A 27,860-nucleotide genomic window follows, 5' to 3' on the forward strand; every position below is an offset into this window, starting at 1 on the left:
ACTGGGAGAGGCACAGATGAGAAGGAAGCAGGGTGAGGACAAGACTGCCTCTGCTGTCCCAGACCTGTGCTCTGCCCATAACTTCTCTCCTTTTTGCTAATACTGTACAGAAATAGAGAATCACAGCCACTTATGTCTTAATACAGCTTGTTACACCATTTTGGCATATTTTATCTCCCCAGAAAAAACACACGTCTTAAAACTTCCAGCAACTATTCCTAAGTAACTTATCTGGTCAGCAAGATTAAAAACAGACAAACAAATGAAAAATACTCCTGTCAACCTTTGAATTAAAGGCACCCTCACTAGCCAGTGAATAATTGGTAACAAATCAATTTGCTCCAGGTTCAGAAACTGTGCTGTTGTCATGGCTGAGGATCACTTTTACCAAATGGCTAGTGCTTTTCCAGCTCCTAAACAGGGTAAAATATGTCTATCCTGTACCAGACACATTCAACATGGATTTAAGTGAAGCTTGCTAGTACTACTTTAAGATTTTCTTTTGCCCAAAGCAACATTCCTGAAATTACTGCAGAGGACTTGTCTGCAGATCTCTTGTACTGATCCAGGAGGTGCCTGCATGCTGTACAGGCCACAGGGCAAAGCACCGGGGGTAGTCAGACACAAGATCCCCCAAAAATTAAAACTATCACTCAGAACTTCCCTGAACATAGAAGCACTTTTGAGCTGTGGTGTTATGAAGAGGAACCGCATGAAAGGAAAAGTGTCCTGGAAACACATGGTGTTACTAAATGTGACAGATGGATCTCCAGCATCACGGGAAACAGTATATGGCACTGGCTTCCATGCTCAGCACAGACTGAAAACTGCTGCTTTTGTGACTAAGGTATGTTGGACAAATAACGCACGAGGGGAATCTATCAAACCTACTGTACTCCCTGCGTGTGACTGTCGGGCTCTGGCAGAATAATCCATTCTCTCCTCCTCAGCATTACTGTTCTCCCACCCAGGATTGCTTTGATCCATAAAATTCATTTAAACATTTTCAACTGCCTAAAAAGCATTCTCAACTGAAAAAAGAAAAAAAAAAAAGAGAATAAACAATGTTGTTACAAGATTCCCAAGGAAGTCAATCTTGTTTCAATTCCTCCAATCTTTATGTAAATTTATTCTCACGGGGTCATTAACCTAAAACTTTTCTAGCACACAGAGTTTCAGAAGAAGTCGAATTAATCAGCAAGTGTATTACCTTTCTTCTTTTATTCTTAGTGGTAAGAAAAGGAACATAAATATAAAGCAAAACTGACACCCCATACAACACCCCTTGGGAAGTCTTACACCACAAGTATTCCTATTTAGGTCAGACCCGGCCCTGCTCTGTGTTCACAGCTGAACACAAAAATAGCCCATGCTTGGTTGGCTTCAAGGGAAGAATAAAAGGGGGTACTGGTGGTGCAATACGCATTCGTATCCGGCATATGAAATGCACACTTAGCACGAATCTGAACTAAATCTGAATGATTTTTCAGGAATGCTACTGAGGGGGTTTGATTTCCATCTCCTGAATCTTCAGGAATGATCAACTGGAATTTGTTCAAATGAAGCCCATGAAACACGATGCTCAACCAAGGAACCAAAACCATGCGTGTAATGGGCTTCACTGAGGTACCCAGCTCTGTTACAAACAAGCCGATCCCACGTGCTCTCAAGCTGAAGCACAGCTCAGCTTCTCGGGAGGGCAGCAGACAGCCATGCAGCATCAGCCTTTGCTGTACAGAAAATCCCACCTAGGAACAATCATCCTGGACATCTGTGAAAAGGAGAAGGGGAAAAAACAATAGGCTTGAATTCCTGCCCACTTGTACGAGCCTCCAGAGTGACCTATCAAAGGATGAGGGCATGTTATAGCTTGTTCTCATGGAAAAATAGCTAAAAAATATATTAGTTGTATTATAGACCAACCTACCAGCATGAAGGCAAGAACACCTACAAAGCTCAACATACACAGTGCTTTGTTGTTGTTGATTTTTTTAAAAGTAGTTCAGTGCAATTACTTTTAAAAGTACTTCAGAAAGCAGATGAGAAATGTTCAGAAAAATCTGGTTATTAACCAGTAAAATACAGTAAGAAATGGTAGAAATGCTTTTTTCCCCCCACGTGTAATATGGTTGAAACTACAGGAGGTTTCATTTTCTTTTTCATCACACCAGCTGTTTTTGTCACACCAAAGGCAAGAATTATTCCAAGAAATAAGTATCTCAGGGATGTTTACTACAAATTAACACAAAAGCCACCCTCACTGTCAGATGGAAAGAGACATCCAAGCATCTACTGACTTTGTTTGCTCCAGTTCATACTCAGTTTTCACGTTCATGGGTGAAGCTCTATTGTTTCCATCACAGCCCACGTCACTGGATCTGATCACTCAGAACAAGCTAGGGAGTTTGGGCCCACGACTTAACGGGAGTTGACCAACCATCTGAGTTTGCAAGAAGTTTTTACAACACTCAACACCAGCACTGACATTTAATAGTAACAGAAGACACCGAAAAAAGGTCTGTTTCTACGCCCAGTGTCTGTGAGGGACACCTGGCAGCTGGGACACCCCACCGCCCTGCACCTGAGGCGCTGAGGCCTTGCCTCATTCTAAGGGAGCGGGTGCTCTGCTAGCAGCATTTGCATCCTGCTGTCTTTCTTCACGGTATTTTTAAAGCAAGCCCTGCCTGGGCAAGAGGAATAAAAAGACCCTGCTGTACCCAAACCTGACACCTTTATGTTAAACCTACGAGTTTAAGGAAACAAAGCGATGGCATGGAGGGCGGGGGCCCAGGTCTAAAGAGGGGGTGCTCGGTGCAGGAGGGAGCGGGCCCTGCGCACCTCCGCCCCTCGCCTTAGCCGCTCCCCTAGCAGCGGAGCGACACACGCCGCGCCCCCGGGCAGCCCCGCACCCTCTCCGCGCTGGGCCGGGGACAGCAGTGAGGGCCCGACCCCCGCAGGAACCCCCCGAGCCCTGCCTGCGGGGCCCCACCGCCCGCCGCCGGCGGGGAGGGCGGGCGCCCCCTGCGGGCGAGGCGCCCCGGGGAAGGCGGCCCCAGCGGGGAGCCTCGCCCCCGCCCCGCCAGCGGCTCGGGCTCTCCGCCGCCGGCAGCCGCCACCCCACCACTCTGCCGGCTCCGTAACGCCCGGAAACGGCAGCAGGGACGCCGGGCCGGGGCTCCCCCACGCAGACATGAGCGGGATCGGGGCCGCCGCGGAGCCGCCGGGCGGCAGGAGCAGGAGCAGCAGCAGCAGCGGCGACGGTAAGGGCGGGGGGCGGCAGGTAGCGAACGCCGCGGGGAGAGAGGACCCACGGGTGGGCGCCGGCGGCTCCGGCAGGTGGCGGGAGGGACGCGAGGGAGCGGCGTCGCCCCCGCCTCGCCCCCCTCGGCGCTGCGCGGTGGCTGGGGGCGGCCGTGGCGGGGCGCCCGGCGGGGGGCCATGTTGTGGGGAGCCCCGCTCCGCAGCCCCTGTGCTTCCTCCCTCTCGCAGAGGTGTTTCTTCCTGAGGAGGCGCGCGGCGCCGCACCTGTGGATTTCCTGCAGGAGCTGCCCAGCTACCAGACGGCGCTGCGGCGCCGCGGGGGCGGCCAGGAGCGGCGGGCGGCCCCGCAGGGCCCGGCGGAGCTCCGCGCTCTGGAGGCCTTGGGGCTGAAGCAAGAGAGAGACGAGACGGCTGATCGCCCTGCGAGGGAATACCCCTTGACCCTGGCGGAAAAGAAGCGATTAAGGTTAATCTTTACACGTGTGGGGTTCCCCCCCCTTTTTTTTTTTAAATAAAATTACCTTTTCCTAAACACAGGTGCAGTGGAAGGCTGAAGCAGAAGTGGGTTAATCTGTATCCGTTTCACCCTGTGGCATGTGGTTTTGACAAGAAGTTGCGCAGGTTCTCGCGGCAGGCTCCCTCCGGCACCTCCAGCTGCGGGAGCGTGGCCGGGAGCTGTCAGTGGCGAGGGGGGCGGCTGACTGGGGGCAGCAACAGGTTGAACTGGAGGAAAGGAGTCAAAACTGGGAATTACTTGGAGCAGTCAAACGGGTTTCTCACTGCCTTCCTTTTTTTTTGCCTCAGGGTTTTGTGCTTTTAAGGGTCACTGTGGATTATCTGTCGTCAGCAACCCCCTTGTGCTATTCGAGTGCTGCTGTTCTTGAGTCTTCTCACCAGTTCTTCTAAATACCTCGTGCTGTCTCTGGTGTGGCTTAGTACAGGTGGAAAGAAGCTTTCCAGGATCTTGCCTCCCCACCCCACCCCTCATATCCGTTTTTAAACGACTCTCTGCTGTGAGCTGTAGGCAGTTTCCGCCCCTCTGGTGGCAACCCCCAGCAGGGAGGGGATTGCAGAGAGCATGCTTTGCCCTGCCGCTGTTTCTCTGCTTGTTGTCTCATGTCTTACTGCTAGGCTGAAAGCATCTCTGAGGACAGAGGATACAGTATGTGTTTTCACATTGTCAGGCACCAGCTGCACCTTTAAATCAGGTACTTCGTAGTTGTGGTTATGAACCAGGAGAGAGGTGAAAGTACGATTAATGCCTGGTGCTCCACAGAGAGAGAGAGTTACTCGATTGCAAGGGCAGTGGGAAATGAGTTACAGCCTGACCCTGGAGTTAAGTTTAACCCTACAGCCTGTACACAAGGAACAGCAGAAGATTTGGGTCATGGTAAGGGAAGGTGCTTGAACAATGAATATTTATTTGAAGTTGGGTGTCTAAAGCTCAGTTTTTCAAGAAAAAGGAACTGCAGTCCTGTGGCCATGGTGTGTGTTAAGAACAGAGTTGGGGTGTCCCAAGCTTGTTTACACATTCTAGTGCTGAGAGATTCTAGTGGGGCTTCTTGGCACTTTTATGGATCAGTAAGCTGTGTGTATTGTGCAGCTGCCAACACAAAATGCTTTATATTAATGTCCTGAAAGCTAAACACTCAACTTCTGTAACACAGATGAATATGCAGCCCACGCCTCTATTTAAAATGCAGACCAAACATGGGCCAGATAGTTTTCCAAAGTGTCTGTTTAAAACACTACGTGCTGCAGCCTGCAGTTTCCACAAAATGAAGCCTTTAGAGAGTAGCTGTATGTACAGTTAGAGATGAAGTCGTCTGCTGCTGGTTTGATTGTTGCATATAGGGTTTAATTCAGCTTCCTGCCAAAATTATTTTACTTTCAGCTGAGAAGGATATGGAAGCTTTGTCAATGTACAGCATGCATGGCAGCGGGGTGGCGTGGCAGTGAGTCGCTTAGGCACTTTAGGGTTCTGTACAAAGTATTTTGAAATTGAGACCGTTGTCTTCTACTCTAGCTCATGGTGTCCTCATGGCTATTTAACTGCTGCCCTTCTTTGGTGGCATCAGAGACTGGAAGAGCATTTGCTGCATGGAAGTCAATCTTCAAGCTATGTTTCTGGGAAGTTTTGTCTGTTTTTAAGGTTTTTTTAAAATGGAATGCAAACTCTGAGCCACTCAGAGTTCTCATTGATGCTGTTGCTAACTGTGCAGCAATTTTTAAAAGGCAAATATATGCAGATAGTGTGAAAATCTATAAGTGAGAAGTGATTAAAAATTATAGACAGTTTGTGGCACATCCTCAGTGTTTGTTTGCAGCTTATTATTAGAATAGTACACCCCCACACATGCTGGCAAAGAAATATGTTCTCAAGTTCATTGAGTTGGCACTTTCCAGTGAATTTGCTGTAAAAACAAATAATGAAAAATGAATAATGACATTTGTTTTCTATTATGTACTGGCATGTGATATAAAAGTTATAATTGTAAAATCCAAATGGGATATTTAAGCCTCTTTATAGCTCTCCCTATTTCTTTTACATTTTTTTCTCACAATATATTTTGACATTTCATTCTAAGATCTGTGAATTTTCTACAAGAAAATAATTTTCTATTTTGAACAGCTGCATTTATAACATTGAAAGAGGAAAGCTAAATATTTTTGAGAAATTTTTTAAAAGCCTCTTGGTGAAGATGCTCTGGTCAGAAGTTTTGAGGAAAGAATCTTCTTTTCCTCTTCCAGCCATTTATAAATATGAAATCATTAATGGCAACTTCCCTGAGATCCCACTGGCAAGTTCAGCTACATGTTTTTTCTGTGTTGTGCTGTTGTCAATTGAATATTTTTTTTTCCAAGAGAGGCAAATGTTCTCTGTGAGATGACATGCTATCTTTGAATTAACTTGATGTCACAGTTACCAGGAGGAGCAGGCAGGGACAGCTAGCGTGTGTTACTCAACTTTTAGCACTTGTGCTATCCCTCTGAAGGCTGCAGGCAGGCTCCATTGTGCCAGGCCCTTGCTACGTGTAGTGAAAAAGTATTTCATATGCTCAATAACTGTATTTCCTGATTCTTAGGGACTGTCTGCAGGCAGACATAAAATATTCATCTGGATGGAAACTGTGGAGTAGAACTCGCAGTAAGTCATTGAAAAAAGTCTTCAATGAAGTCAAGGAGCTGTCATCTTACCTGGAGCTTTGGCGACATGATATTCACAGCATAGAAGGTATTTACTGTCTTATGTCAATTTCTCCTCTTTCAAGTTGCTTCTGTTATTGGTAGTTTTAGGTGTGTGAGTGTAGTTTCAGATGTAACTGTGTATGTTTAAGAGGTTACCTGCTTCCTTTATTATTGCCGATGTAAAATCCACGATGGCATAGAAGGAAATACATTGGAGGAAATTATTAAAAAGTCACATTTCTATTTCAGTTGTATTGCTAAAAGCCTGCAGCAGAAAACTAGCTTTAGTAACGTTTCATTGGTTAACACAATGTAACTGAAACGATTATCTGATCATTCTGTATTTTCGATGATATCATCTTAATTATTGGCACGTGTTTCTTTTTTTCGCAGGGAAATTTGGTACTGGCATCCAGTCATACTTCTGCTTCCTGCGTTTTCTGGTCCTGCTGAATTTTACAATTTTTATCCTGATGTTCAGTTTTGTTACCCTTCCCACCATCATTTCTAATTATGGAATATTCAACAGTAGCTTTGCTAAAATTCCTCCAAAGAACATAGGTAAACTTCTTCTCTGTGCACTGCTGTTGTTTGTAAGATTCCCTCTTTCCATCAGCTTCTCTTCCACCTCCCAGGACAAAAAAAATGTTGTGTTTTTTTTTTTTTTAAATAATTCTTTTTCCCTGCCTTTCTTTTGGCAGAGCCTCACTGCACAGTTTATAAACCCAGTGCTGATAAGGGACTTGTTTACTTCTATGCTTACCTCAAAGATTTGCTCAGTGGCACTGTAAGTAATTAGATTTTTTAAATTAACTTTCTGTGTCTCGCATAACACGTAAAATGGGAAAACATTTTACTTGAGGAATGAAGCTTTGCTAATTTTGAAAGGTGGTAAGGCCTATGCATGACTGGGGTAAAATTAGCCTTTATCCTTTATCTGTGAGAAGGAGAGTTCCCAAACTGGCGCTTACTGAGCATCCACAAGGCCTGGTTGGCCACGTGCTGCAGCCTGTGTCTCTCCGCCCCAGCTGGTAAATGTTACGTATTCTGGAGCATGCTGCCTATTGTGCTCTCTATGTAGGGTCTCAGTGTCCTTGTCATAGAGCTCTTTGATTGGAGAGGGGAGGGATTTTAAGCATGTAGCATCTGCATTACGGTTTGATAGAGGCAGTGGCTGTATTTTAGGAGCTACAGACTGTTGTAGCTTGCTGGGGACCCCAATATTAATTTTAAATTTACAAAATGATTGCTTGATGCCAGGTTGGATTTAACTGGGCAGTTGCTGCTACTGTTACAAATTCTATTTAAACTTCATGTTTTCACAGGGGTTCCTTGAAACGACAAGTTTGTTTTATGGCTATTATACAATAGATACTGTGTGGCTCAGTATGCTGAGGTACAACTTGCCACTAGCATATCTGCTGGCTACATTTGCCTACCTTGCATTAAGTCTCCTCTGGATAATAAAAAGGTAAAGATGTTGGTATAGTTTATTTACTGCTACCTGTTGCACAATTTACATTGCATTCTTGCTTGTAGGGAACATGCCGCATCCTAGAACTGTTTTATATGGAAATGGAGAATCTTTGGCTTGAGGATGCAGTGCCACAGCAGCATTTGTCTGTCTTTGGGAAAATGAGCCAGCAAAATAAAAATAAATAAATTTGATGTATTAGTTTTTCATATGTAAACTTACATATAAATAAAAGACCCTCAACTATACAGTAGTTGTTGTTGGAGGATTTTATTTTGGGGTTTTCTGGTGTTTATTTTCTTCTGCCACCTCAGTTTCCTGAGCCAGCTCTTTGCAGTGTCAGAGAAGCAGTGGATGAGGTGAAAAGGTATGACTGTGGCTAAGCGCAGAGGGAAATGACCTGATAAGAAGCAAATGTATGTCTGTATGTCTGTCTGTGTCTGTGTATATGTGTCTTGCTTGAGGTGTGGCTTTTCTGTTTCATTTTCTGTGGATAAAATATGTTTTGTTTTCTGTGGATAAAATACGTCTTTTCATGAATGAAGTAAAGTTGCATTTTTCTCTAGGTCCGTGGAAGGGTTTAAACACAATTTGGTACACGCTGAAGATCCATTTCAGAGTTACTGTAACAAAATCTTTGCAGGCTGGGACTTCTGCATTACAGATCCAAATGCAGCACAGCTAAAACATCGCAGCTTGCGATATGAGCTCCAAGTGAGTAACTTTCATTTTTCTATGACTATGGTTTCATATAGCTTAGATGACTAAAAAAGAGGGGTATAATTCTGCCGATAATGGAATAAGGATAAGAAGGATTGAAGTAGTTTATACTGGGGGCAGGGCAACCCACATCCTCTTGTATGCTTTCTAGGTAGCTAGAATTGTGGTGTGAGAAGGATCAGCACTGAGGATGGTGACCCTTCCCCCATCCACTGGGAACTGGAGCCAGCCTGTTAGCTGCTTGTCTTATCTCCCTCTTCCTTACACTCCAGTCCTGCTTCCTGTGTTAGTTTCTACATAATCCAACAGGAAAAGCTATCCCAGCTGTAGGCAAAACCCTTGTACTGCCAGCAATTGGTTTGAGTATACTGGCTTGTAAGTCTGCAGTGTAGTAGGCAGTAGTTTGGGGAGGAATAAAATTCAGATGGTACTCTTCATACAAGTGGAGAGCATTGTTGCAGTAAGAATATACTGGAAGTTTTTCACTAGCTGTCTTTGACACACATCCGCATACAAAATGCTAATGCAGCTAATACATTTCCCAGATCATAAAACTCTCTGAAAAGAGAGTCTAAAAGGCTTTTGTGGTGAAACCAGTACCTTATTTTTGCTCTCTGTACCCTGGAAGCAGAGATTTGTGTAGTGAAACAATTACCTTTAAAAAGATACTTCCACTTCAAACCACAAAGCAGTAATTACAGATTTCATAAATTACAGTAAGTTGCTTTCTGCTCTAGTAAAGTTTACAGTCACCTTTTTTCATCATATAACCAGAGCCTCTGTCACTTAATACACTTTTGCCTCTAGAACTCACGCCTTAGAAAAACTTGCCACTTAATATTACTGTTTGGTGGAAGTAAGTCCTCAGAATATACCTGGGTAATTTGTGTGTTTGCCTCCATTAAAATGCCTTCACAGGCGATACTGTATTTTCACATCAGCTAAGGTGACTCATATCAAGTTTACGTGACAAGCTGCTCAAGACTGTACTTCCTGTCTGTGCCATCCCCCAGTTTTCCTTCACAAAGCGTAGGAGAAGGAAGTTCGAGCCATAGCAGTGAGGACTGGTTACTTGCCTGCAGGAGTAAGGAGATGAGTGTGCTGATTTACCCGTTTCAGATTTTAGTGCCAAGCTATCTGAGATCAGTCTCTTACAATAAACAGACAAGTTGTCTTTCTGTCCTTAAGGAGATATGTTACTGATATGTTAGAGATAAGAGGATTACGAGACACTTGTCTTTGACTACAGGGCTCTTGGCCTGCAGAGTCTGAGCACACTGGGGCTTCCTCTCCTGCACAGACCTGTTTGTGTTGATGAAAAGGCACTCTCATTTCAGTGTGCTTGGGCAGGCGGTGGAGTGACCCTCCTAAAACAGGCTATGGATTTGCACATACCAGAGGTAGAAGACATGGTGTCAAGTGTTGTATGCTGCAGCAGAAAACTACACATCCTTTTTCTTTTGTTTGTAGATGGACTTGGAGGAAGAAAGGCTGAGAAAAAAAATAGCTGACAGGACAATGAAAGAAAAGCTACGCATCTACTCTCTGAGAATATTTATAAATATAATTGTCTTTGCAGTTTTGTCAGGATGTTTCTATTCTATTTATAAAGCAACTGTCTTCTCTCAAGAAAACTCCAGTGTAAGTATCAGCCATGACATTAGGACAGATTTAATTGGGGCTGGTGATTACAGTAAGAGGAACTATTGTGAAAGAGTCAAGTATCTTTATATAGCACCTTTCATGCCAGGGATCTGAAAATACTTTCTACAGACCTAGAATTTTTTTGTAGAGGAGAGAGAGGAGGGTCAAGAAGGATGTGCAAAAAACCCACAGTGATGTCTCCCTTTGATACAGAGGCTCCAGCATCATCTGCCTTGGAGCAGCTGACAGGAAAAGCAGCCTTCACTTCCCCTCCCATGTAACTGTTCTCACCTCACTGTGATCTGCTAGTTACAAGTGCTTGCGTGTCTGGGCAGTGAACTGGCTCAGGGAGCTGATCTGATTAAAACAAACTTCATAGTGATCAGATTCTTGACCTGGTTCACTGTTGAACTGCAAAAATTAACAGCAAGGGAAGGGGAGAATAAAGATTATGATCTGTATTGTGGCTTGTTACAGCTGTGTGGGGAAACAGGAAGACTTTGAACATGGAGCGCTTTGCAGAAGAAAAGGTTCTTGCATCAGTAGTGGAAAGAATCAGGTTGGGTGGGGTTGTTCCCCACTGGCAGGACAAGCAGATGGGAAGAGCCGTTCAGAAGCAGAACAAGAGGAGACAACAGTTTCAACAGTTTTGCAACAGTAATTGACTTGTCTGTAGGACCACAGGGTTGAATTAGCCTGCCATGAATGGGGGCTGCACTTTTTCTCTCCCTCTATTCATTGGTGATGTGATAGGCACTGGCTTTGTATGAGGAATGTTGTGCTCGTGGTGGACCTCTTCTGTAAACTGCCAGGATTGCAGAGAGAGATGCAGGAAATGAGGCCTAAAGAAGTGTTTGTCAGAGATATTGTTTGAGGGCAGAGAAAGAGGATAGCACAACACTGGACAATTTGAAAAAACAGCCTCACTTGCTCTCAGCTTTATGTATAAGGGTTGATATCTTGACCTTGCCTAAATGAGTAGGTAGAGGAACTTGTTAAGATTGTAGGAAAGTCAGGGGAGCTGCTTGGCGCCAGTGCAAATAACTTGAAAAGTGTCTGCACTTTGACATAGGTGTAAAAGCTAGTAGCTGTAGTGCTGACTTAGGCAACATAGTCAGACACAAGCCTTGGTGAGATGAGCCTCTTCAAACAGAAGCTTTGGGGAAGCACTAAAATACTAGTACCTGGAGGGAGGGAGTTACTGGTGAAGGGAGCAGCTTTGAATACTGTCTCTCACAGTATCCGCCTGGACAAAATATCCAGCACACAGCTGGATAAACACATAATGCAGTGGGTGAGCAATTGGCTGGTGGGTCAGGCTCAAAAGGTTATATAAATGGGGTTCCATTGGGTTGGTGCCAGTCACTACTGGGGTTCTGCAGGGATCCATCTTAGGGCCAGTACTTTTAAATGTTTTCTTAAATGACTTGGATGCAGGACTGGAAGGAATACTAATTAGGTTTGCTGATGACACAAAATTGGGAGGAGCTGTTGACACTCTTGATGGCAGAGAGGCCCTGCAGAGGGATCTAGGCAAATTAGAGAGCTGGGCAATCATCAACCGTATGAAGTTTAACAAGGGCAAGTGCCAGATTTTACACCTGGGGCACGGCAGCCCTGGATGTACATACAGACCGGGGAACGAGAGGCTGGAAAGCAGCTCTGCAGAGAGGGACCTGGGGCATCTGGTTGATGGCAAGCTGAACATGAGCCAGCAGTGTGCCCTGGCAGCCAAGAGGGCCAGCCGAGTCTTGAGGTGCACCAAGCACTGCATTGCAGCCAGTCGAGAGCAGTGATCGTCGCACCCTACTCTGCACTGGTGGAGCCTCACCTTGAGCACTGTGTGTAGTTTTGGGTGCCACAGTACGTTAAGGATACAAAGCCCCTAGAGAGTGTCCAGAGGAGGGCCACGAAGTTGGTGAAGGATTTAGAGGGGAAGCTGTATGAGGACCAGCTAAAGTCCCTTGGTTTTTCAGCCTGGAGGAGACTGAGGGGAGATCTCATCGTGGTCTGCAGCTTCCTCACAAGGGGAGGAAGAGGGTCAGGCGCTGATCTCTTCTCTCTGATGACCAATGACAGGACCCAAGGGAATGGCAGGAAGACGTGCTAGGGGAGGTTTAGGTTGGATATTAGGAAGAGGTTCTTCACCCAGAGGGTGGTGGAGCACTGCAACAGGCTCCCCAGGGAGGCAGTCATGGCACCAAGCCTGATGCTATTCAAGAAGCACTTGGACAACGCCCTCAGACACATGGTGTGAATTTTGGGGTTGCCCTGTACATGGACAGGAGTTGGACTCGATGACCCTTGTGGGTCCCTTCCAACTCAGAACATTCTATGATTCTATGAAAGCAAGGCTGTAGCAGGAAACTGCAGAGATAGATAGTAGTGGTCTGGCTTGTAGTTCCAAATGGAGGATGAAGACGAGAGTAAAAGATGCTCTCTGAATCCTGGACAAGAGCAGCTGGTGGGTAGCTGGAGAGAGCACATCAGGAAGTTGTGTTTCTCTGAGTATTATCTTTCTCTCATCTCTTCTTGTACAGGGTGTCAGCAATATGAACTTCCAGGCTAATCTCTTAGTGCAGTATTTGCCTTCCATAGTGATCACGTTGGCCAACTTCATTGCTCCTCAGATCTTCTCATTTCTGATCAGATTTGAAGATTATTCGCCAGCCTTTGAAATCAGGTTGACGCTCATGAGGTAAAGATGTTTTTGTTGTGGCCTTGGATGTTTCAACAAGTTGTTCTTCATAGGTTGTAAGTGTAAACGTTGAAATATCAAGAAGCAGAGAGGATGGACTCTGCACTGGAGGCCCTGGGCACTGGAAGCCAAGCAGGCATTTTTTGACTTATGCTTAGTTGGAAACTTCAATTTTAAATCTGGAAACAATCTCGTATTTTGATGACAGTGCAGTGCAGTCATTTCAGTGTCCCAAGTTTTTCTCTCAGTCCGATTTAACTGTGTGATCTGGACATCTTCAACAACCTGAATAAATAGTCAGTGGAGAAGTTGTGGCTGCAGAGCTGTAGATTCACACTGCTTTGCACACAGCAGTTTCTTGAATGAGCGAACGTGTGTGTACAGCAGTGACTGAAGCACGGCTTTGCAGTAAGATCTGGGTTGAAGCATCTGAACTGTGCAAGCCCTTGTGCTTTTTATTTCTGGTTTGGCTAAGTGCCTCTGAAGGCCTGAAGCCATGTGAGAGGGAAATGCTGCACAGAGAGTTGTCACCTGGCCTCTCAAACTGTACTTCAGAGAATCGCAGCCCATTGCAGGGTCAAGATCTGCGAATGAAATGATCTCCCAACACCACTGAGGAAAGAAACAAGGGATTGTAGCCTAAAGCAAGGAAGGTGAAAAGCAATTTAACTTACTACTAAGGAAAGAAGTGTGTTTATTAAATTGCTGGTGGTTCCATTAAAGCTCTGTGTGACCCTTTTGTGTTTCGAGCCTTCCTTGGGCTTTTGTGGAAGTTGAGCCAGATGTTAGAATGGCTCTTTTTTGGCAGGTTTGGAATTGGGTTTTGCCTTTCTTCCAGGTGTATCTTTGTGCGGTTGGCCAATATCGGTGTTCTCTTGTTCTCTCTGTGGAGTCAGATCTCCTACTGTGCCACTGACAAGTGTAAAGCCTGTGGATACAATTACGAACTCTATCCTGTAAGCAGATTTATCTTGGTCTTTAATCGTCTGAACTTGTGGATAGACATTTGTTTTCTATGAAACTTGCTTGTCCGGAGGTATTCAGAATCAGACCTAGAGTTGCTGTTCATGTTATGTCTCGTGCTGATTCTTACTGCTCAGTGCAAACCAGTACAGTTCTTATATGTATCTTTTGTTTATTTAAAGCTCTGGTTAGAGTAAGTCCAGTGGCAGATTTCTATTTAGCATAGACTTGCAGACTACCATGAAGATTGTTTGAGATAGCTCTGTTTTGGAGACAATTGTGTTACTGTCTTTTGCTCCAATAAGACAAATGGGCTTTCCTCAAAAAAAACAAAAACAAAAAACTAACCAAAAACCACTAACCCACAAAACAAACAAACAGCTTGCCATGGAAGCTCTGAAACACTTAAATATTTTAGAAATGGGAGTTAATACAATTTGAACTTCATGTTGTTAACTAAGGGGTTTGTTGCTTTAGTGTTTGACAGATTTATTATTCACTTTTTAGTTAGATTCCTAATCTTGTCTTTTCCTGACTTGTTTTTATAGTGCTGGGAATCTGAAGTTGGGCAAGAAATGTATAAACTGATGATATTTGATTTTATTATAATTCTTGCTGTGACCCTCTTTGTAGATTTTCCTAGAAAGTAAGTATCTCTGCCTTTTTAGCATACTTCTGCAAATGACTTATGAAACCCATTTCTTTTTTCTGTTATTAATTCCCCATATTTCTAATCAGATTACCAGTTTTAAAATAAAACAAATATATTTCTGGTAGTTTTTTATACTTGCGTATTTTCTTTTTTTCTTCAGACACTTCTCTGTTATGTTGTCTAATGCTTAAATGCTAAATATCTGTGTGTTCCAATGTGTTAGAATTCAGCTAAGCTCTGTAACTTCAATTTAGAGCTAATGATGTTCTTTGGTTTTAGGTTGTTAGTTACTCATTGCAAGAGCAAGCCAGTTCAGTGGTGTGGATTGCAGGAATTTGGAATTTCTGACAATGTCCTGGAAATCATTTATGGGCAAACTATCTGCTGGATTGGAACCTTCTTTTCACCACTTCTCCCTGCAATAGCAACTGTAAAATACTTCATCATCTTTTACGTTAAAAAGGTAACGAAGGTTTATGGTGATGTCATGGTTTTAGCTGGGATAGAGTCAATTTCCTTCACTGCAGCTGGCATCGTGCTGGCTTTGGACTTAGTACGAAAACAATGTTGATAGCACACAGATGTTTTGGTTGTTGCTGGGTAGTGCTTGTACTAGTCAAGGACTTTTCCAGCTTCCCATGCTCTGCCAGGTGCACAAGAAGCCGGGAGGGGAGGGGCACAGCCAAGAGAGCGGATTCAAACTGGCCAAAGGGATATTCCATATCGTGTAACGTCATGCCCAGTATGTGACCTGGGAGGGGCTGGCCGGGGGAGGGGGGCAGCAATCGCGGCTCAGGGATGTGGTGGGTGTGGCTCAGGCAGGTGGTGAGTGGTTGTATCATTTGTGTTTCTGTTTTTTTCCCTTTTTCCCTTTTCCTTTTTATTATATTATCATTATTGTTATCATAATCAATATTATTATAGTTATTATTTTATTATAATTATTAAACTGTTCTTATCTCAACCCACAAGTTTTTGGGTTGATTTTTTTTTTCTTTTGCTTTTCCGATTCTCTCCCCCATCCCACAGGGGTTGGGGGAGTGAGCAAGCGGCTGCGTGGTGTTTAGTTGCTGACTGGGGCTGAACCATGACAGGTGAACAAATAAAATTGAGCACCTCTGTGTGGCTCTTGTCATGTAGATATGCAGCTGATTTAAAACAACCCTAAAAACACCCACCCAATGATGAAGTGTACTGGAAATGATATAGTGGTATTCCATTTTCTGTAGGGTTTTTTTTGCTTTTAAAAGGAGGTCGAATTTTGCTTTGAAATCAAGCAAAACAACATTTTAATAATTACCTCATCAATTATTTGTCTACTTTTCTGAAAAATAAAATATTTTTATGTAATAAAGCTAGTTTATAACACTTCTCTACAATAAGCTGTTTACCAGCAACAGAGCTTAGAGTTTGGACAAGATTTTGCCAAGCTGCTAAAAATTTGGAAGCCAAACGGATAATCCAAGCTGGATTGGATGTTCAAGACATGGTTTCTGTGAATTAGAAGTTTTGCTCTATGACCAGACAGCTCCTTCTGTGCACCAAATTCGTGCTGATACTTTAGTTCTTACAAGGAGGGATGTATCCAGTGAAGATTGGGCAGATCAAAGTTAAAGACTGTGCCTTGGATCATACACCAAATGACTGTGTCATCTGACTCTGTGCAAGTGTATGAGGCCCTCTGGGTCAAATTCTTACCCAAAATAGGAGACGTTGACTTATACCAGAATGTAGAGTGTTCTTATCTTAGCCTTTTTCTGTCAGTGTACATGAAAGGAGGGATGATTATGTGGTAGCTGGTAGCATAATCAAGGATGGAAAATTCAGTTGGTGGGGAAAGTATACTTGGATGTACATATACAGATGTACCAGTAACAGTCTTGCTCACTTTCCCTCTTCAGGTCAGTTTGATACACACATGTAAACCTGTAGCTAGGCCTATCAGAGCATCACGTTCCAATTTTTTCTTCTTGGTGGTACTGTTGATTGGGCTCCTCTTGGCTTTTATTCCTTTGGGAATCAGCATAGCACAGTAAGTGACAATTTAACTCTATGAAGTTGACATTTGCTCTAAGGTTGTCAGTTCCCTAAAAACAGACGCACAACTTTGGAATGATAAATTGGAATAAAATATGTTGTGTGTAATAAATTGATTTATTATTTAGTTAATATAAATAAAATTTACATTTTTAAAGGCAAAGGACATTTTTACCTCATGGGCTAAACGGTGGTAGGCTTGTGTTTTGATACAGCATCTCCCTTCTGTTCTCTTCTTTGACAGTATCCCCTCCTCCAAGGCATGTGGGCCGTTCAGGAGTTTTAACACTTCATGGGCAGTTGTTGCAGATACAATACTTGGGTTTCCAACAGGTCTGCAGAAGGTCCTATATGGCATAGCATCAGAAGCCTTTGCAGTGCCTTTTTTTATGGTCATCTGGTGAGTACTGTGGAGAACTGATTCAGTCGTGCACCCACATGGTTCATTTCCTTCCATACTGAACTGAACCAAACAACTGTTAGACCAGATTTTTTTATCTGCTGTCAAAAGCATCAAAGCCCAAACCTTGGTTTAAAGAAAACAACAAAACAAACAAAAGCTCCAAAACAGTCATTTTGTAAGAAAAAAAATCAATATAGAATCATAGAGTTTTTAAGGTTGGAGATCACCTCCAGAGATCATCTAATTCAACCCTCCTGTTCAAAGCAGGGTCAGATAGAGCAGGTGCTCAGGAATCGTGTCCAGTTGGGTTTTGAATATCTCCGAAGATGGAGACTCCACAATCTCTCTGGGCAACCTGTTCCAGTGTTTGGTCACCCTTGCGGTAAAAAGGGTTTTTCTTCTTATTTTTAAATTGAATTTTTTTTTTGCATTTCAGTTTAACCCAACTGTTTTCAGATCCTGGAGACTTTTTACCTGATACTTTCTACAACTTCTACTCTTGAGGAACCATGCAGTTTAGTTCAGACTCCACCCAGCCTTTTCTTCCATAATGCATTTGTGTTCTCCTGAACTGAACCTGTAATTGCATGCATGGGAAATATCAAGTCCTCTTTTTTGGTTTGAAGGTTTTTTTTCTTTTTTTACTTTATGATAAAGCGTTATAAGAGGCGGAGGATGACTGGCACTGCTACCCTACTACTTATTATCTGGAAAAGAAAATACAGGATTTATATAGGAATTTGTGCCATTCTAGTTCTTGCTGCTGCTCTTCTTCATTCAATGCACTGTGGATAACCCAGGTCACAGATTACATCTGGAATATGTGCGATAAGGAATGGCTGCAATACTGATCTGTGGCTGCTTCCCATAGTTACAAGCCCCAATGGGAGCAAAGAGTTACTCCAGTGCAACCTCATTAAACTCCATTTCTGAGGAGCAAAGCCCCCACACGTAGACCTAGAGCAGGGCAGGAACTGACAGTCTAGAGAGAGCTGTCAGAACACAACCTGTAATATCTGAACGTGGCCACGCCTCTAAGTCCTCTAGCACTCTGTCCCTGCCTGCTGGTAGCACGTATATCTCCACAGATGCTTCTGAGCAGAGCTATGCCAAACCTACCCCAGCTGTATACTAATTATTTTTTTCCTCTCCAGCATCTTCACATCTGAAACAAATGTGCAAAGCGACAATTTCTCTAGCCTGTAACAGCCTTTTTCTGACTAATTCTGTTTTATGTGATGCTAACATATAATGTTGGTTTGTTGTTTGTAGCCTCGTTATGTTCTATTTTATTGCCTTGGCTGGAGCACACAAACGGGTGGTTGATCAGCTGAGGGAACAACTGGTTATGGTAAGATTTGACCCACTTTTCTGTGCCCCTAAAGTTCTTTGTTGTGTGAGTGATTACTCACACAGAGCATGCAGAGGAACAACAGTTTTCATAGTCTTCTGGATACTTGGTGTTTGCACAGGCAGTGAAGGATGTTTTACAAATAACACAGGAAAAATAACTGAAGCACTATAGTATTTCTTGGTCTAGTTGGTTTTGTTAGATATCAGCTGCAACTTCAGCAAGGTCTGGTTATATCAGGCAGCACACATGCATGAGTTTTGCCTCTGCAAAGTGGTGTCCCTATTCTTCATCTGTTGTCTTGCTTAATCTACCCACCTGCATAGTTTTTTTTTTTTTCTGCCAAACAAGAACCTGAATCTTGTGGTTGCTGTCCTCTCCACCATCTTACACAACCCCCACCTTTATTTCCTTCTCTGCTCTCACAAACAGGCACCCAACTCCCTACCCTTCCCTCCTGGTCTGTCTGTCTACTTAATCAAGTCTGGTTTTATTCCTGAGCGCAGGTCCCGGCACCGCTTGCAACAAGTACTCAAAGTGGAGCAAGTCACCACTAACTAGTCCTTTGGAGAACAGTCCCAGTGCAGACATGCTTGTTTGTGGCCATCAAAAGCTGCTGCTATGTTTGACAACCTTCATATACTATGGTCTGTCAGACCCTGCTCTAGTCAGAACCTAGCCTCACTAGTAACACTTCTTGCTTTCTTAGGAAATAGCCCATTTCTTGGTATGTGCTTCTTTTAGATTTGGCGTTTAACAACCCACCATTAGGAAAACACTGCTGGGGAGAGACTTTTAGAGAGTAAGGGGTTCAGGAGGAAAAGCCTTAATACTTTTTCAAGGATTCCCAAATCAGTTAGGAATTCTGAAAATCCTTGCGTGCTTTTTATTTTTGTTTGTTCACTGTTGTTAGGCTTCTTGGAAGTATGGTTTTAAGTTTTTTAGCTGTGTGAGATGTTATAACTAGGCTCAATGCAGAACTGTTAATATGTGACCTAACATGAGATAAATGAAGTCAAGACTATTGTAAACTTATAGTTGTTCAGACAGTTGAGAGTGTGCTGGGAGCCACGAGTTAGAACACAGTGTGGTGAGTGCATGTATTTATTTCTCATCAAGAAATGAGCTATTCACAGATAACTTGTACTACTTCTGTTCATCTAGAGTGTACTTTTTATTCTGTCTTACCAGGAGAGTCGTGATAAGCAGTTCCTAATCGGAAAGATAACAGAAGCTCAGACTCATCCTTGAAAACCACAAAAAGCTAGCAGAACTTTACTTCCTGAAGCTCCCAGGACCACTAGATAAGAGTAGAAGCATCTGCAGCACCTAAAAACTGAGCAGCTGGCTGTTACCCTGGCACTGCGGCCTATGTAATGGACGCTTATGGTCTTAGCCTTGATTATGCTAGTGGACCTTAAAAGTTTCCAAGACTGGAAATTTAGCGAATTTATACTGTTAGACCTGTCCAAAAAAATCATATGGTAGGACGCCTTGTTGCTGCTACAATTTCAGGGTTGTTGGCGTTTAAGTTCCTGTTTTTTCAGGGGTTTAGGTAAAATGTGATCAGAACTGAAACTCTATTTAAGAACTTTGTACTGTCTTTACAAATGATGGTTTAAGAATCTGAAAGGAAAGGTCTGGTTTACATGCTTCCAACTCAGTTCTCTTTTAAAACCAAAGCAAAAGAGAGACATATGTCAGTATTTTGAAATAGTGCGTAGGAGAAGAAAATACAACATGGGTTTGAAATCAGTTTTCTAAATATTTTTAGAGAAGAGACTTTGATATTTATTTTGCTCTGAAATAGCGAATGCAGTTGCACACTGGATAACTTCACAAAGTGGTTCAGCGATCTGATGATCAGCTCCACAGGCTGATGAAAGCTCTAAATAAACACTGGGAGCAGGAAGACACCACTGGTCTGGTCAACGAGTGGTGCAGGGCTGTAGCAGGGAAAGCCATTGCTTGGGTGCTGGTCTCACTACTGTGGAGTAGCCTGTTGTGGTTTTTTTTTTTTTTAATATGTTAAGGCATTATTACCTGTGGTTTGTTCTTGTACAAACATCTTGACTACTGATCTCTTTGTTCTAAAATGTGAATATTTGAAAGTTAGGTTTGGAAACAGAGCATTTAAAAACTTATGTGTCAGTACCCTTTAAATGTGTTTCTTCTCGCTTCAGTAAACTGATGGAGCTGTGTGACTCAGAGGGAACAGTCTTTCTAAGCAGACTACTATTTCCTTTATTTAAAGATTGTGCTTAATGATTTTTTCTACAGAATTGTTTATTACTTGAAATTTACCAGTAGCACACTATTAGTTAATACGTGAAAGACTATTCTTTTTATATAATGTTTTGGAATGTTTTCTGACTTTGTGTTACAGAAATTAACAGCCAATACATTTTTTTTTTTTTTTTAATATAACGTCTGATGTTCTTAAAATTAGTTTGCTTTGACTTGGCGCGGACCGGCCTTCGTGCAGTCTCCGCCGGTGCGCAAACGCCTTTCGGGGCCTAGTGCCTCTCAGCTCTCCCCGCCGTGGGTCGCACGACCGGGGGCTGCCGGTGCGGCTGCCGGCGGTTCCCGCTACCGCTCGGCGGAGCGCCTTCCCGCCCCGCGCCTCAGGCGGTGGTCCCGCCCCCGTTCCCATGGCTGCCGGGGACGCGAGTCCTGACGGGCAGCTCCGTTCTCCAGTGCGGCGGCGCTGCGGAGCCAATCGGATTCGTGATAGGGCGGGACGGTGGCGGGAGGCGGGGCGGATCTGGTCCGCGGTGGTGACGTTGCGGCGGTGCGACGTAGAGGAGGCGCTGGGGTCAGCGGGATGGAGGTGGCGGCCGCAGCCGTGGCTCCGGCTGTGCGCCGCTCTCTGGGGCAGCGCCGGCCCCTCCGCTGCGGGGCGGGTACGGGCTCGGCTCGGTTCCCGCGGCTGCCCACTCCCCGCCTGTCGGGACGGCGGCCGCGGGCCTCACACCGCCGCCCCGGCCCGCCTCAGGCCGCACGGGCCCGCCCGCCTCGCATGGGGGTCGGGCGGCGGCGGCAGAGCTCGCGTCACCTTTGTGTCTCCGGCAGGTCTTCGGGGGAGCTGGCCGTTGCCCGCCGGCGGGGCGTCCCTCAGGCGGTGCAGTACGCGGGTGACTGTGGAGGGCATCAACAAGCCCGTCATAGACCGTATCATCAGGGTGGACCACGCCGGGGAGTATGGGGCAAATCGCATTTATGCGGGGCAGATGGCCGTCTTGGGCAGATCGAGCGTGGGACCGATTATCCAGGTTAAGGGACCGAAAAGCGACTGCTCTGCTTCTGGTTAATTTGCGCTTGATTAACAATGGTCGAATGAAGTGGCAAGATCTTGGCTTTCATAGTAAGATAGCTGTCCGTCTCTTTCTAAACACATTTAAACATGCAGGCCTATAAAGAGCGTTACTTGGTAAGGGAGTTAGCAATACTACAATCGCGCTGTTGTCAAAAAACCTCTTATGTTGCAAGTGCTTTTATGTTGCCTATTTATAGCTATCTGCCCTTCTTTAATATTTCCTTTTTGTGATGTGAAAAGCGTTACCTCTGCAAAGTGTGAGTGTCCTGAACCGGTTTGGTTTTCTTTGTGTTTATTAGTTTTATTGGAAATGTCTAACTTTTCTGGTTTAATACCTTACTGTAATCTGGTTCTTTTGCAGCAAATGTGGAATCAAGAAAAAGACCACCTGAAAAAGTTCAATGAACTAATGGTTGCATACAGAGTTCGACCTACTGTTTTATTGCCTTTTTGGAATGTAGCAGGTTTTGTTTTAGGTGAGTCTATATTATAGAATCATAGAAAGGTTTGGGTTGGCAGGGACCTTTAGAGGTCACCTAGTCCAACCCCCCTGCAGTGAGCAGGGACATCTTCAACTAGATCAGGTTGCTCAGAGCCCCATCCAGCTTGACCTTGAATGTTTCCAGGGATGGTGCATCTACCACCTCTTTGGGCAACCTGTGCCAGTGTTTCACCACCCTCACTGTGAAAATTTTTTTCCTTATATCAAGTTTAAATCTACCCGCCTTTAGTTTAAAATTACTACCCATTGTCCTGTCACAGCAGGCCTTGCTAAAGGTATTGCCCCCATCCTTCTTAGAGTCCCCCTTTAAATACTGGAAGGCTGCAATAAGGTCCCCCCACAGCCTTCTCCTCTCCAGGCTGAACAACCCCAACTCCCTCGGCCTGTCCTCATAGGAATGGTGCTCCAGCCCTTGGTTCATTTTTGTTGCCTCCTCTGGACGTGCTCCAACAGGTCCATGTCTCTCCTGTGCTGAGGGCTCCAGAGCTGGACATGGCACTCCAGGTGGGGTCTCACCAGAGTAAAGAGGCAGAATCTCCTCCCCTGACCTGCTGGCCACGCTGCTTTTGATGCAGCCCAGGATACAGTTGGCTTTCTGGGCTGCAAGCGCACATTGTTGGCTCATGTCCGGCCTTTTGTTCACCAGTACCCCCAGGTCCTTCTCCGCAGGGCTGCTTTCAATCTTTTCATCCCCCAGCCTGTATTGATATTGGGGGTTGCCCTGACCCAGGTGTAGGGCCTTGCACTTGGCCTTTTTGAACCTTGTGAGGTTCTCACAGGACCACCTCTCCAGCTTGTCTAGGTTTCTCTGGATGACATCCAGTCCTTCTGGCATGTTTATTACTATTATTGTTGTTTTGAGAAGTCTTCAAATGTGTTAATTATTTGTATTGCATCAGATTTCATGGTTTGTATATCTTTGGTACTGCAATCACAGGGGCTGGAAGTGCTTTACTTGGGAAGAAAGGTGCAATGGCTTGCACGGTGGCAGTGGAAGAGAGCATATCGGATCACTACAATAGCCAGATCCGAACTCTTATGGAAGAGGATCCAGAGAAGTACAAAGAACTATTGCAGGTATTTAACTATGACTTCAAAAGTAATTTAAATACGTATTAGTTGAAATTAATTAATTAAAAAGTAGTTTAATTGTCTAGTATGACTTTAGTCTTTTAAAATAATATTCTCATAGAATTTACAGTAGATCTCTTTTTGTTCTATTACTTAGAATGCTGAAGTCAACAGAGACTTTAAGATTCTTTTAAGTAAAAGGATGGGGTTTTTTTCCTTCAGCAGCGCTAGGTTGATCAAGCACCAAAATTAAAATGTATGCTGGACTAGCTCCAGCATGCTCTCAGTAGTTCAGCATTTCCCTTTTACCTGGGAGAACTATGCTTTAATTTTGTTTACTTTTAATTGAAAGGAAGGGTTTAGAGGGGAAACAGACGATATGCTTGGGTAGTAACATTCTGCTTATACTGGATATGATTATGTAGTTAGAAAGAATAGAATATTTCAGCTGGAAGGAACCTGCAACAATTATCTAGTCCAACTGCCTAACTGATTTGGGGCTGACCAAAAGTCAAAGCATGTTATTAAGGGCATGTCCCTCTAGGAAGCCTGTTCCAGTGTTTGACCCCCCTCTGGGTAAAGAAGTTTTTCCTCATGTCCAGTCTAAACCTCCCCTGGCACAGCTTTGAACCATTCCCACGTGTCCTGTCACTGGACACCAGGGAGAAGATCTGAGCACCTCCCTCTCCACTTCCCCTCCTCAGGAGGCTGTAGAGAACAATGAGGTCGCCCCTCAGCCTCCTTTTCTCCAAACTAGACAAACCTACAGTCCTCAGCTACTCCTCATAGGGCGTTCCTTCCAGCACTTTCACCAGCTTTGTTGCCCTCCTCTGGATGCATTCAAGGACCTTCACATCCTTCTTAAATTGCGGGGCCCAGAACCACAGACAGTACTCAAGGTGAGGCTGCACCAACGCTGAATACAGCGGGACAATCGCCTCTCTTGGCCGTCTGGTTATGCTGTGTTTGACACACCCCAGGATGGGGTTTGCCCTCTTGGCTGCCAGGACTCCCTGTTGACTCACGTTGAGCCTGCTGCCTGCCAGCACTCCATTCGAGTTCTAGTCTTGAATACTGCTCAGAGCATGTAAGGAGCTAATGTTTGTTAGCTCTTCAAGAAAATTATTTCCTAAGTATTTTAGGCATCAAACTGGGACACATTCCTGTAGGGTGCTTGTGAGAGACTGATCCGTTTCAACATGCAGCACATTTTGTGCTGTTTGGTGGGAGCTTATTTTATGGTCCGCATGTTCGTTTCCAACATTGCTGACTATCGGTATGTTCAACTGTGCTTATTTTAACATGTAGCCACATGTAACAAGACTGTTTCTGTAACAGGAACAGTATCTGAAGTAACCCAGCTTTTGCTGACGTGCACAAGGGAAACACTGCCCCTGAAAATAAAGACTGTAAACTGAGAGGGGACAAAATAAAGAGAAAAAGCTAAGGAGCAAGGTTATTCATGGTGTCAATATGAGGAGGACTGGCAATGAAATTGAAAGCAATGTGAGCCTGTTGGGCAGGGGCAGTGCTTGGGTGTCTGTAAACTCTGAGCACTTCATTAAGCAATGCTAGCTATTTGCAGGCGTCTCAAGAGAAAATTCTTTAAACCTTTTGTCCCAGTTGAAAAATTAGAAGAGAAAAATCATGTCCTTTGGAGTATGCTAGAATGGACAAAAGCCCTGTTGGCTTACAGGGAAACACCCTTACTGATTATCTGGCGAGGCAGGGACCTTAAATTATTTAAATTGTCAGAATAATTTGTATGTGTGAAACGAATTAGTGTTATGAGTTACTATGACTGTAGGTTATAGGTTTTCTTGAAACAGTGAAAAAGATAGTGATATATTAAACAGCAGCTTAGTGTTTAAAAACTTTTTTTGACAATATTAAAAGAACTTTAGGTTTGAGCAATGCTGTAAATAATTCACTTCTTGCTGAATTGGAGATTCAGGTCTTTGAGAAGCTGTTTAGAGACCTGGGCCTCAGATGGTGCATGCAATGGTCAACAGCATATAGTTTTGTATATGAGCTGCCTTGAGTTCTCTGCAAAATAAGCTTACTAATTGACGGCTACTTTTAAAGATAATAAAGCAATTTCGGGATGATGAACGGGAGCACCATGACATTGGGCTTGAGCATGATGCAGAAGCTGTAAGTACAGTGTTAACTAATTGGTACTGTTAGTGATGATGTTGATCTGATATTCTTCTCTTTCTTATCCAGTGACTGTGATGTAGTTCTTCATTTGGGAAATAGCAGATAAGGTGCTCAATATTCTTCCCCAAAGACAAATATAAGAAAACACTGCATATCATAGCTTTCATTTTTCTAGAACATAATTGAATCAACACACCATGTTAGTTAGTGTGAAATACAACTTCTGTGCTCCCTTGAATACTGTATGAGGAATGTGTGACTTCTTTCTTTTGGTTTATTTTTCTTCTCTTGACTTACATTTGTGGAGAAATGGAAACATTCTACAAAGTTGATAATTTTTAATTTAGCTTTCTCTAGGGTAGATTAGGCTACAAATACAGGTGGTTTTGGTGGGGTGTTTTTTGTGCTTTTGCTTGTTTTGTTTTAGTTTTTTTAGATAATTCTTACTATTCCTTACCACAATCTGGTTCAAACAAAATACTTCATTAGAAGCATTGATCTCTTATTCCTTGTTTTACAGGCACCAGCTTACACGGTTTTGAAGACAGCTATACAAATTGGATGCAAAGCTGCAATATTTTTATCAGAAAGAATTTAGTGATTTTTTTTTTTCTCCATAATGTTTGTAGCAATAAACTGGGACACAGAAGTGTATGGAAATTGCAGAAGACTAATAGTTATTTTATTCAGCCTTTTAAAGATTTTCTTCACTAAGCATCTGATACAGCCAGCCTTTTTCACATGGAGTACCTGTTCAAAAAGTGTCTATATGAAGTCAGTTGAGCTAAATGTGAATAACGATGGCAGAATTGGGGCCGTATGAGCTAAACCTCCTTATTCAGAGACTGTTCACAAGGTGGCAGCAAAATATGTATGTATATACATGATATATATATACATAGTGTATATATATACATATACGTATATGAACATATAATATGTATACACACAAAATACATTCTCTGGTGCCTTCAAATTTATATGTACTTGAAATAAGCTAGAGCTCATGAGCTCATTTTAAAATGGTTAATACTGACTAAGTAGGATATTTCTGAGTTCTATTTTCAGGGTATGTAAATGAAGTACTAGTAAGTATTTCTTTTCAGTCTGTCTTCAATAAAGATTGATATTATAAGACTTTCATTTGAAGACTTGGTTGCGGTTTTTTGAGCCTGAAAAAAAAAAAAAAAAATTTTGAATTCCTAATTTAAGTAGTTTTCTTCCTTTGATTTTTTTTTTTTTTGGGTCCTGAATGTGTGTGTAAGGAATGGGTCTCTGATATAAAGCAGGTGGAGAGAGCAACTTGGAGCACCTGTGGGATTGCACTTAACATTCTATTAGAGCTTTCAAGTTTATCTTGCTTTGCTTCTAGTCTTCAGTGGCTCTCAGAGACGCTCTTGCTTTCTCAGTGTTCAAACAGTTTCCCCATGCTTTCTGGTGACAGCCTGGCATGGGGCGATAAAAATAAGACAAAGTTGTGCATGTCTGTGCTGTTAAATACTAACCCAAGATGATGAAAATACAGCAATGGACTTAGTGTGTTTTAAACTGGTAGGGATGAAAGAGACTTCTCGCAAGATTGTATCTTTTGCTCTTTACGTCTTAAGAACTTGCTGACTATTCCATTCTTTTCCTGTTCCATCGTTATGGGAATAGGTCAGCTTTCCAAATGCATATGAATTACACAGAAGATGCTGGTATCTTGAAACAAATAATTTAGTCTCTGTAAGAGACTTCCCTTTTATAGCTGAGAAGCACGATCCCTTGATATTATGTGGCAAGGCAGGGAATACGAATAATATTGCAGGTCACATAGAAAGTGCAGATCCGTGCTTTTCCCCTTCTATCCTTTTTCTAAAACTTTGGGGAGACACAGGTTGTTTAACTACCATAAGCTAACTTTTGTTTCCCAAATTTAGGTTTTCAAATTTCTACAGGTTTGTGGTTTTTGCTTTGGTGGTTTGGGGTTTTTTTGGCCATTTTGTTTTTCTTTTTTTTTCTTAATAGCTACGTTTGACAGATCTGGTAGGAGAATTTGTTGCATCTGATTGTCTGGTTAAAAACTATGATGTATTAGAAGTCAGTATTTCTTAGCCCAGGCAATGGGGTATAACTAATCAAACAGGTCAGCTATGGATGTGGGCTGTAATGGATATAAACCTAGTTGAAAACGAAAGAATTGGAAATGAGGAAATAAACCAGTTGCAAGTGTTGCCCACTACTGTCATTAGGAATGGGGCTGCCAGTGCCAACCTTGACTTTCACCTTACACAGCAAAATTGTGCAGTTATATTGAGGCGGGTTAAGCAATCTGATGAATTTTGCTGTGTGCTGGTTCCAGTTCTGTTGTGCTGGCCAAATGCTGTGTACTGACTCTGTGGCTATTTTGGGACCAGAGGAGCATAAGAAGCATGGAGTT

At 43.5% G+C, this 27,860-nt stretch overlaps 2 protein-coding genes across 2 annotated transcripts; both read left to right on the plus strand.

The window, feature by feature from the left end:
• Nucleotides 1–3,074: 3,074 nt before the first annotated feature.
• On the plus strand, nucleotides 3,075–20,810 carry TMC7 (transmembrane channel like 7). Its single transcript, XM_075105142.1, has 16 exons — nucleotides 3,075–3,260; nucleotides 3,490–3,727; nucleotides 6,348–6,496; nucleotides 6,844–7,011; nucleotides 7,152–7,237; nucleotides 7,776–7,921; nucleotides 8,491–8,638; nucleotides 10,115–10,285; nucleotides 12,829–12,986; nucleotides 13,825–13,942; nucleotides 14,498–14,595; nucleotides 14,881–15,064; nucleotides 16,503–16,633; nucleotides 16,883–17,038; nucleotides 18,314–18,392; nucleotides 19,584–20,810. The coding sequence occupies exons 1-16, from the start codon at nucleotides 3,191–3,193 to the stop codon at nucleotides 19,641–19,643; spliced, it is 2,160 nt and encodes a 719-aa protein (XP_074961243.1). The 5' UTR covers nucleotides 3,075–3,190; the 3' UTR covers nucleotides 19,644–20,810.
• Nucleotides 20,811–21,164: 354 nt separating this feature from the next.
• COQ7 (coenzyme Q7, hydroxylase) lies at nucleotides 21,165–26,584 on the plus strand. Its single transcript, XM_075105143.1, has 6 exons — nucleotides 21,165–21,295; nucleotides 21,465–21,664; nucleotides 22,070–22,184; nucleotides 23,148–23,287; nucleotides 25,367–25,435; nucleotides 25,962–26,584. The coding sequence occupies exons 1-6, from the start codon at nucleotides 21,217–21,219 to the stop codon at nucleotides 26,037–26,039; spliced, it is 681 nt and encodes a 226-aa protein (XP_074961244.1). The 5' UTR covers nucleotides 21,165–21,216; the 3' UTR covers nucleotides 26,040–26,584.
• The last annotated feature ends 1,276 nt before the right edge of the window (nucleotides 26,585–27,860 follow it).

The sequence above is a fragment of the Phalacrocorax aristotelis genome, chromosome 10 (genome assembly GCF_949628215.1).
Source record: "Phalacrocorax aristotelis chromosome 10, bGulAri2.1, whole genome shotgun sequence".
Lineage (NCBI taxonomy): Eukaryota > Metazoa > Chordata > Aves > Suliformes > Phalacrocoracidae > Phalacrocorax > Phalacrocorax aristotelis.